This window comes from Nicotiana tabacum, chromosome 3 (genome assembly GCF_000715075.1).
Source record: "Nicotiana tabacum cultivar K326 chromosome 3, ASM71507v2, whole genome shotgun sequence".
Lineage (NCBI taxonomy): Eukaryota > Viridiplantae > Streptophyta > Magnoliopsida > Solanales > Solanaceae > Nicotiana > Nicotiana tabacum.
Window position 1 is genome coordinate 123,574,612 of NC_134082.1, and position 11,288 is coordinate 123,585,899.

General features: G+C 39.2%; 2 protein-coding genes across 2 annotated transcripts; one reads left to right on the forward strand and one right to left on the reverse strand.

The window, feature by feature from the left end:
• Positions 1 to 263: 263 nt before the first annotated feature.
• On the reverse strand, positions 264 to 1,145 carry LOC107781831 (uncharacterized). Its single transcript, XM_016602620.2, has one exon. The coding sequence runs from the start codon at positions 1,143 to 1,145 to the stop codon at positions 264 to 266; it is 882 nt and encodes a 293-aa protein (XP_016458106.2).
• A 5,149-nt stretch (positions 1,146 to 6,294) lies between these two features.
• LOC107781829 (2-hydroxyacyl-CoA lyase) lies at positions 6,295 to 10,454 on the forward strand. The gene is made up of 2 exons (XM_016602619.2): positions 6,295 to 8,018; positions 9,714 to 10,454. The coding sequence occupies exons 1-2, from the start codon at positions 6,609 to 6,611 to the stop codon at positions 10,026 to 10,028; spliced, it is 1,725 nt and encodes a 574-aa protein (XP_016458105.2). The 5' UTR covers positions 6,295 to 6,608; the 3' UTR covers positions 10,029 to 10,454.
• The last annotated feature ends 834 nt before the right edge of the window (positions 10,455 to 11,288 follow it).

The following is an 11,288-nucleotide window of genomic DNA, read 5'->3' on the forward strand; positions in this document are numbered from 1 at the left end:
TCAAATAAATAAGCCATACAAGCATCAAACCTGTCAATAGTTGTTGCTGAAGCTGCCTTCCAAAGAGCATTTTTTAAAGCCATGTCATTATACCCAGCTCTCTTGAAATTGGTATGCAAATGTCGCACACAAAATCTATGAGAAACATTGGGCAACACTGTTTCAAAAGCTTCAATGAGTCCTTTTTGTTTATCTGACATAAAAGTCCACAAGTACTGCTATTCAATTTCTAGATCATTCATCAAATAGGTTAAGAACCATTCTCATGTTTCCTTGTTTTCCTTCTCGACAGCTGCATAAGCTATTGGAAAGATGTTGTTATTTCCGTCCAAAGTAACTGCTGACAGTAATTGTGCCCCATACATAGTACCCTTAAGCCAACACCCATAGACCCCAATAATTTTCCTACAACCAGCCTTGAAACCAAATTTACAAGTTGCAAAGCAAACATAAATTTTTTGGAATCTCATCGGCTTGTTAGGAGTTTCATTTGGAGTTAGTTTCATGAAAACAGAAGTCCCAGGATTGCTTCTAACAATTTCATTGCAATAATCCCATAATATACTAAATTGATCATTTATATGTCCATCGATCATTGCAATAGCCTTTTCTTTTGCCCTTCTTGCTTGATGCATACTCACATGCAGTTGTAATTCTCTACTCACCGTATCTCTGAATTCTGATACTTTCCAAGTCTTATTTGATTTTATTTTATCAACATACCTCCTTGCAATCCAGCTAGCATTGACACTTTCATTATTGTAATTCCATCCAAAACAAGTATGCTCAGACTCAAACATCTTTATTTGGAAAGATAGAGTGTCCCTTTGCATTAGTGAGCCCAATATCTTCCACTTACATTCAGGCTTTCTGCATTTAGCCCTAGCTTTTTCTCGGTCATCTTTAATCCACTCGATTGACTTTCCTATTGTGGCTTGATTTGCAATCACAGCTTCCTTAAACTCTTTTTTGTTACCAAATATCATTCCCAACACTAATTTGGGATTCAGAACATCAGTTTTTGGGTTGTGTTTGGGGAAGTCACAATCTTCATTTTCAGAATCACAGTCACTATTCAAACTCTTTAAATCATCAGAATATACACAATCCGAGTCACCTTCCTCATTCTGCATCTTTCTTTGCATCTCTTCACTTACATAGTCTTGTTTTTCATTATTATTTTTTATTTTTTCCATGTATACTGATCCCAAAAGATTCAGCTGAAGGATCAACAATTTTGGAGAATAATATATCATCATCCTCCAAGGTATAATCAGAATCTTCAAAATTATCATCATGAGAATCATCAATGTTTTCTCCTACATCAACTGTTGGCAAAGAAATCATTTCCATTTCCTCGTGATGTTGACTTTTATCACCATAAAAATCTAAATGTTCAAAATATATCTCAACTACTCTCTGCTTTGGAATGCAAGTAGCAACTCTAGCAGCTTCAGTGTTGCTCCCAATTAACCGAACCTTATAAAGGTCTAAACCATACTTGTGCCAAAATACCACCGACTCCTTTTCATAACCACATTGCTCGGCCATATTCTTAAAATCTGATAGCTTTATCGTTGTCTCATTTACATAGTCAAAGTATTCAACTTTTCCACCTATGTAGCCTCTTGTTGGAGTTTGCACAAATGATCTACTATGGTGTACTTCAATTGTGAAAAGCGAGGCCTCAGAGATAGGATCTGCACATAAATATGAATGTATAAAGCTAACAAAGAAATATTAAAATAGCAGACTTCTATATCAAACAAAAAAGTTATTACAACTTTGCAAAATCTGTAGTATTTGCATAATTTAATGTGAAAGTTATTATGCATATAATACTAAATAATCACTAACAGATAAAATATTCAATAACAGAGACTTAAAGGTCTTGAATATCAACAATACCATAGTTGGGTGTGGATGATCGACCACTTAAAAATCGATCCAACATTCTTTTTATTGTTTCTTTTGCTTCTACCCACAATACCTTGTTAATTTGAGGCGATAGCTTCTATTTTGGCCAAGATTTTTGCCCTAGATAAATCTATGAAGTTGGTATGGTAAAGAAAACTTTTGCCTGATTGTTGACAAAACTTAGTAAAAGTTGGAAAAAGATGGCAAAAAAATATACTCATAAAACATGCGTACAAAAGCAGTGCAAAAGTTGTCAAAAGTTGGAAAAAGATGGTCATCACATGCTTTGAAAAAGAAGGGGCAATCTTGGAAAATTTCACATGATGGGCATCTTCTTTTGATGGATGCTGTTAGTTTTGTGATGAAATTTAACGAAGGAATGATTGTTGCAACACTTTAAATAATACAAGGATGGTTTTTGTTTAGTGGGGTAAGACAAGGATGTAGTCTCACTTTGTGTGATAGTTTAAGGATGATTTTTGCCAAAAACTCACATTTTCTCATAAAGGCCCATCCTTTTCCTCTCCCTACGCTCTTGCTCAATATCCATGACGAGGGTTTGACAAAAAAAGGAGAAGTTAGAAACAAAATACAAAACAACGATCACCACATAAACCTAACGACGAAAAGGGAAGGAAAGACACCTACCTACAAGGCCATACCGTCGACCTTCTGAGACAACTCCGCGTCGCTCATCGCCCTAAGCACCTCATTCTTAGGGGCAACATATAGAGGATCTAGAGCAGACGCCACTTGCTCGCAGTTCAGCAGCAAGTTGTAATCCCCCAGGACGACTATGTAAACGATCAGACCCTTATGTTCTAACCTCCACGTGAGTATGGCGACCTACGAATTCATTTGTATCCTTTGGGTCCACATCTGAACCTGAGCCATCACCCTCAACACGACGTCCTCCAACGTTGGACGATGCACCACCTTCAGCAGAGCGCACTGAGCTAGCTCCCGGGTAAACCCCTTCCACTTGGGGAGATCTCCCCGATAAAATGGCGTCAGCCATAAATACGGGCATGGGAGCTGTCTGCGACGCCCTGCTTCTATCAGCGTCCATGGCCACGCCCTTCCCAAGTTCCAGCCTCCTCTTTTTTCTTGATAACAGCTCATCCTCGTTAGAGGATTCGCCCAAAGGATGTGGAGCCGGTACCGAAGAAGCCTCTTCCCTCACGACTACAACTCGAGAAGGACCTTCTAATTGAATAGGTTGAGGACGACCCTATCGAACAGACTCACTCAATACAAACTGCGCGTCTGCAGCAGCAATGACCTGTCGAAACGCAGGGACTGGCACCCTTCGCCTGGAAACTCCTCGACCTGTCACCACAAAGGGTCGTATTAATAAACAAGGTCATACGGCCAACGAAGTGGTAAGGGAAATATTTACCAGAAGAGACTTTAGGGCCGTAACGCTTCACGAAGGCGGGCCAACCTCGAGTCTTTGCTGCATGAGGCAACAGACGGGCTACCCAATCCCTGATATCCGCAATAGGGCGAGGCGGACGTCCCATAGCTGCAAATGGGAAGCAAACAAATTTTATAGTGAATACAGACGAAAGAAGAGTAAAACGAGTGGCGACATTTACGAGTCTCATTCCATCGCTCCGGAAATCTGGCGGAGTCAGAAACGATATGTTCAGTTTTGACAAAGAAATAGTTATGCCAAAACTTGCGACTTGCCCGGTCATCCATCCCGACCAGTAGCCCTTTCGTACCACGGAGCCTCAAATGCACCATGGTACCCTTGTGGAAGCCAGGCGTGAACATGTGCAAAAGGTGGTGGATAGATATGTTACATTCCGCCAACTCTGCATACTTGGCCAGCAGCAGAAGTATCTTGAGCGTATACGACAAAAGTTGCGCCGGACAAACTTGGTAGAACCTACAGAATTCTTCCTCTAAGGGGAAGAGAGGAAGAGTATAGCCAATCATGAAAGGGTACTCATAGAAAGCGCAATACCTAGGTCTGTGAACATCTACATAATCTCTCCCCACCGGAACCATATCTACGTAAGCGGGAATGCCGTACTTTACACGAAGAGCATCAATATGAACTTGCTCCGTCTCAGAGAATACGGGGTCCGGAGTAGGAGGGGGATCTTAGAGGAAGTCACTTCGAGATAAGGGATGCCTCGGCAGCAGCTCCTCCACCGTAGGAAGGTTGTCACCCTCTTCCCCCACCGTATCACCACCGCCAGAAGGGGGTGTGCCGTGGACAATGGGGTGGCCTCAGGAACCTCTTCACAAGAACGACGAGACCTTGGCATGATATCGGTCAAAGGGGTATCAACACAAGAAGAAGGAAGAAGAAGAAGTTTCAAATGAAGAACGTAAGAAGAAGTAGAAGGGTATGAGGGCAAGTTCGGAAGAATGAAGGAGGTTATCAAGAGTGGAATGGCCAAAAACTTTCGAAAAAACAAACCCTTCCCCTATTTATAGGGTTGGGTGGCGCCAGAATCGAAGCGGAGAGCCACAAAATAGCGCTAAAACCGAAGCATCAAACCATCAACTCCTGCCTCGAAAATATGCGTGATAATGACGTACATAAAGATGACATCATTTCCCGGTAAAGTATATTACCGGGTGTCTTGCCAAGCATGCCAATCTTCCTCCATTGGCCATTTTGTAACGTCACAACGACTCAAATTTCTCCATAGGAACACATGGTGTCCGCTCATTGAGGACGCACCCAGTTGCGACCCCGACTAGCGGAGAGACTAACTATATGGGTCCAAATTTGACCGACCACGACCGACGACGAGTATGACGATTGACGGAGCCTCCTTGAATTGACGCCATAAGGGAGACGACCCTGAGACATACCAGAGATGGGACGACCCTTGTGATAGTGTATGGCCATCAGGGGACGTTGGGAATATTACTATTTATGATAAAAAAGAAACCTCATGACCGATTTTTTCATTTTGTCTATTGATCTTTCTAGAGATTATTATCCTCAGCTAAGATTTACCCCTTCATCTTTGACTGATTTGCTCAAAAAGGTTTTAATATCTTTTGAGTCAAACAGTCGGTCAAGTCGGGATACTGAAATTATGGAGGTCTTTGCTTGGTGCTCCGTTTATCCAAATTTATTCGGCAATATTAATTAAACTAGCGAAGCTAATATGTTTTTTATAGATCTTTTCAAATAAATTTAACTTTTTTTTAATTATAAAACTAATAGGTGAGCAGGTGTGACTCGACGAATTTTGTAGCCTAAAGCCAAACTTTATGAGGAGCCTTAACTTTTTTTAAATTTTATTTATTTATTTATTTGAAGTCTATTTTTCCAGCTTTTCTTAGATACAAAGTTATTAATAATTTTCTTATAATCAATAGCTCCTAATAAGTATTTCTCAATTGACAATATAACTAATCCACTTAACCTTTCTTGAGACATTGTTGATCTTTGGTAAGATTTTATTAATTTAATTTTAAAAACTTCTTTCCATTGAAGCATTGGTAACATGACTTATTAACATTATTCCATAAGCAATATAGGCATTTGGAAAAGAATCAGATCTTTTTCTTTGATTGAGTATATCAATTAAACTATTATCGTCTAATTGTACTATTTTTCTTAATACTTTTAATTCAGAAAATAAATCTAGACCATCAAAATCAAATTGATTATTCTGCTTTAAGTTAAGATTAAGGCAATATTTTTTTCAAATTTTCATCATCTAATGATCTTAGCTTTTACCGCTAAATAAAAAATCAAAAATATTTTCATATGCTTCAAATTGCTCAAATCTATTTTGAAATGAAAAAATAGTCTTGTCAACTACATATAAAAGTAATCTATGGTAACATAGGAGACATTATATTTTCTCTTAGGGAATTTTTAGAATTTCCACTGGTTAGCTTTTAATTCACTCCATCATATGAAATGTGAATATCCCTTCCTCTAAAGAACTCTTCGAAAGATTCTGAGATTTCATTATCAACATTCTCATCAAATTGTTACTTCCTATATATCACACGTTTCTTACGAAATTTGGGATCGATATTCATTTCAAGTGCAAATTTCCTTGGCAAAAATATTAGCAGTTGCAAATCCTTCTTCTCTATATTTGTTAAAGAAAAAAATCGAATTTTTTCACTTCACAGAACTTTTTGCTAAACTTATACACAACCTATTAGGTGTAATAAAAATGGGGCTCCCATAAATGTGAGGCCTAAAATAGTCGCTTTACTTGATTTATGGAAGGACTGCCCCGATAGGTGAGGATTCATATATTCAATCCAACTTATTTATAATTAAAGCGATATTGTTGTTTTAAATATAAGAATTATAATAGTTAGTGTTTTTATATAGTTTTTAAATATATAATATTACTTTAGAAATCTATGAATTCAACATCTGACATTTGAAATTAAATTTCTTGTTTGGCAATCGTTCGGTCAAAGAATCAAAAGAAGGAATCAGTAGGCAAAAGCAAAACCAATTTCGTCTTTCCAAACACTGCCTCCGACAACCTCAGCCGCCACTCCAATATCTGGTGTGGGCATATCTGAATCTAATATATTCCTAAGTAACAGGAAATCTACATATAAGCAAACACGTGTTACCATTTCTAAATATACCAATTGATTCTCTCGACTTTCCCAAAGAATCAAATCATCAGTAAAAAACCCACACTGTATAGTCCTCCTTTTAGTAAAATAAAACTCCTCCAATGCCTAATTCCGATCACCAAAACCCATCTGCTGTCGATGGCAACACCTTCGTTGCCATGTGCCTTGCACGTGCCGGCTTAGATCGGATGTTCGGCGTCGTCGGGATACCCGTTACTTCCCTCGCGAACCGGGCGGTCGCTCTCGGAACCCGGTTCATTGCTTTCCATAACGAGCAATCCGCCGGTTATGCTGCTTCAGCTTACGGTTACCTTACCGGTCGACCCGGTGTTATGCTCACCGTCTCCGGTCCCGGTTGCGTTCACGGCCTAGCCGGACTTTCCAATGCAACCGTTAATACATGGCCCATGGTCCTGATTTCCGGGTCATGTGATCAGAAGGATTTGGGCAGGGGCGATTTTCAAGAATTAGATCAAATTGAAGCTGTTAAACCCTTCTCTAAATACTCAGCTAAAGCTACTGATATAACTAAAATCCCTAGCTGTGTTTTCAATGTTTTGGATTGGGCCGTGTCGGGTCGACCCGGTGGTTGTTATTTGGATCTTCCTACTGATGTACTTCATCAAACTATTAGTGAATCTGAAGCCCAGAAATTAATCAATGATGCTGAGAATTGTAGGATAAAGGAGGTTAATCTTAAACCCATTGTTAAACATTCTGAAATTGGAAAGGCGGCTGCTTTATTAAGGAAAGCAGAGAGGCCTTTGATTGTGTTCGGAAAAGGGGCTGCAATTTCTAGAGCTGAAAATGCTTTGAAGAAGTTAGTTGAAAGTACTGGAATACCCTTTTTGCCAACACCAATGGGAAAAGGTTTATTGCCTGATAATCATGAGCTAGCTGCTACTGCTGCTAGATCACTGGCAATTGGTAAATGTGATGTGGCGTTGGTAGTTGGCGCGAGGCTTAATTGGCTTTTGCATTTTGGAGAGCCACCAAAGTGGTCTAAGGATGTGAAGTTTATTTTGGTTGATGTAGCTGAGGAGGAGATAGAGCTTAGGAAACCATGTTTAGGGTTGGTTGGTGATGCTACTAAGGTTGTTGAGATGTTACATAAGGAGATTAAGGATGACCCTTTTTGTTTGGCGAAGTCTCATCCTTGGGTTGAGGCATTGGCAAAGAAGAGTAAGGAGAATGTTTCGAAAATGGAGGCACAGCTGGCAAAGGATGTTGTGCCGTTTAATTTTATGACACCAATGAGAATTATTAGAGATGCAATATTGCAAGTGGGCAGTCCTGCTCCTGTTGTTGTCTCTGAAGGCGCGAATACTATGGATGTGGGACGATCAGTATTAGTTCAAATGGAGCCAAGGACCCGGTTGGATGCTGGGACGTGGGGGACAATGGGAGTTGGTCTAGGGTACTGCATTGCAGCTGCTGTTGCTTGTCCTGAAAGGCTTGTAGTAGCTGTTGAAGGGGACTCTGGATTTGGCTTCAGTGCCATGGAAGTTGAGGTTCGTTGTCTTTCTTTCTTATATCTTTTGCTCTTGATCCTCTATTAATAGTAATTTAATAGCATCTCACTGTCTTTTAATTGTTACCCCAGAATGCCTTTCTTTTTATGGTGATCAGACAAGCTCTTTATTACTTTTGCTGCTTGTTACTAGTATATATAACTCGTTTGGTAAATTTACCGTTCTTTGTTGAGTAATAATTAATCCCCACGAAATTGATTTTCCTCATTTATATGGAGTTGAACTTGTTCGTACCTAATCTTAGGCTCTGATAAAGCTCGAAATGCTAACTTTTCCTGCTAATTAGTAATAACTAGCTGTAGGCAGTTAATGTCCTTATCGGTTGTTAAGGATTGAGGATTCTTCTGTAGTTTCATTATGTGCTTTTTTACTGTTTCAGGGGTTAGTCAGATTTGATAGTCAACTGCAGTTGCTATCTTTCTAAGTAGCACGTTGGGTTTCAGGATTAATATCAATAAATGGATTAGCTTATACTTCTTGACGTTGGATTAGATTTTGCATGGCGTCTTGATGCCATTCCATATTAGAGACATACTAATATCTCGTTCGGCACTTCTGCACCACTAAATTTTAATATGTACTGGACCATATCTGGCAGAAATGCATGTTTGGCTATTATAGGTTCCCTTCTGTAACTTTGTTAATGTAAAACACGACTCATGTTTTAGTCTTGTAATGCAGAAGTGGATTTGAATTGGTTCAGAGCTTGTTAAGTCCCTAAGCCATTAATCTGTGTTACATCCTAGTTCGCCCAATGAAGCAATCTTCTAGGGTACAAGGATCTTATCGTTTTTCTAGTTGAAAAGATAGTTAAAAGGGAAGTTAAGGGGATTAGGAATGAAGCCTTGATCTGCTGTGCCTCGGCATAGCACGGTGATGCCATAAGTTAGTACAATTACTTAAACCTTGTCGTGCAACTACATCAGAGAATTCAACTTGATGTCATAAGTTAGTACAATTTCTTGAATTGGGATTTTTGTAACCTGTTCTAATTTTGAAATCAATACGTAGTATAATTGATGAGCACACAAATTATAATTTGAGTTAGCAAAATTATCAGTTTAATGTTCTGTCTGTAGAAATATGGACCAAACTTTACAAGTACATAATGATTTTAAGAACATCTTACTTTCCATTTCCATGGGACATCGAATCAACTAACAGTTAGTTAACTCGCGGTTACGACTGGAACCTAGGCCCTTCCCTTGGTGTGCGGTTCTTAATGTTGTGCCCATAACCTGTCATATCAGTACTTGCACTCATCTTGTGCTACCCCATTAGACCAGTTCTGGGGTGATTCATGATTTTTCTTATCTATTTATTATTAACCCTGCAATGTTACGCTTTCAGCTTTTCCCCCTTGTTGCTTGTGGCGGTAACCTCTTACATTTGTAGGACTTATAAGTTTCTTATGGATACCATCTCTTTTGCTTTCTGTTTAAACTTTATAGCATTGATCACACTCTTCGCAACGCAATGTTATACTGCCAAATATACCTAGCATACTCAGTTTGTTCTCTGTCATTTGCTAGGGCACTTGTTCCTTCTAACTCTAAGTTAAACTTATTAGTTAGAGTTACGTGTGACACCGTTGGCTCCCATATCAATTTCTTGGTTTACTTTCTTTTGAATTTTTGTTTACTCTTCTAATTCAGTGTAACTTATGTACTGCAGACTCTAGTTCGCTACCAGCTCCCCGTTGTGGTTATAGTCTTTAACAATGGCGGAGTTTATGGTGGTGATAGGAGGAACCCTGAAGAAATCACAGGGCCTTACAAAGAAGATCCAGCACCCACCTCTTTTGTTCCTGGCGCATCGTATCATCTTCTAATTGAAGCCTTCGGAGGAAAAGGATACCTTGTTGGGACACCTGATGAACTTAGATCTGCACTTTCTGAATCATTTTCGGCTAGGAAGCCTGCTGTTATAAACGTAACAATTGATCCTTATGCTGGTGCTGAAAGTGGTAGGCTTCAGCACAAAAACTGAGCTTCAGTGTCTGTGATTATTTGTGTCTAAGATATGCTTGCCGAAGTTCAGTTTTTATCTACCACTGGTACAAACAGGGGGAAAAAAAGAAAAAGAAGAGAGATTGCAGATTGCTCTTATGACTTGGAATGAACCTCTATTGGAAAAGGAATAACTACGGAAATAGGCCAAGTGAATGTCTCAACTCGATGAATGCCATCTTCTTAATGATTTTATGAAGGTTATTTTTTCATGTTTTGTTAGTGTAGTCACTGATAGGGCTTGGTCTTCAGTTACAGTTGACTATGATTTTTCATATACTATGGCGTTAAGGAACAGAAAACTCTTATGTTGTAGATTGAGTTGATAAGTATAATGGATTTGCAATAAGTATTCACCCTTGCTACCGACGAAGGTTACTTTTAAGATGATTCATATGGTTTTTCTGAAGTCTCAGACTTGTCATCCGTCAGTACTGGACTTTCTCAAGCTGCTTCAAATTATTGTCTTAGTATCTCAGGCGTTTTCTTGTGTTTGATAAGAAACTAAGGTAACAAATTTTTGGCTCTTGTATCTTAAGCAGAATTATCATTGCACAGTCCAAATGCAGTTTGAATAGAATCACACTGATCTGTGCATCTCTTAAATGACAGTCTGCTTTAAGGCATGGTCCTATTGCCAAGTCCTGCTTCACTCTACATTGTTATGTCGTGCCACTCCGTAGGCACTACTAAATAGGAGTAAGAATTATGGTGCTGATTTATAATTTTCAGAAAGATAAATGAGGAAGTTAAACGAAACAGTAGTGTATACGATCAAAATCGTATGTCTCCGATTTATAGGCTCGAGGGTCCATCCTAGGTCCAAGCCCGGGCAGGGTCGAGTTCGAGACCGGTGGATCAGACTCGAGCTCGAAGATAGAGTGCAATGCCCGGAGGTAGGAGTACGAGGAATACCGAAGCCAAGTATGCTCGACCCCGAAATAGTACCATTATAGATTTGTACCAGAATGAGCTAGATTCCTGCCACGTCCCCAAAGTCATGACGCAAATCCCAGAATAGGGTTGTACGATTCCGTACTAGGCGGTTAGATAGTTGTACCAAGAATATTCCTTACTGTAAATAGAAATATTCCTTATTTAGGGTTCCCTTATTATATAAAGGGGACCCCAATCATTTGTAACATCATCCAATCATTAAGAAAATAATATACTCTTTACTTTTTCGCTTACTGTTCATCAGAATTGTCCTTAGCTTTACTGTTCTTACTCTAGTTTTCTT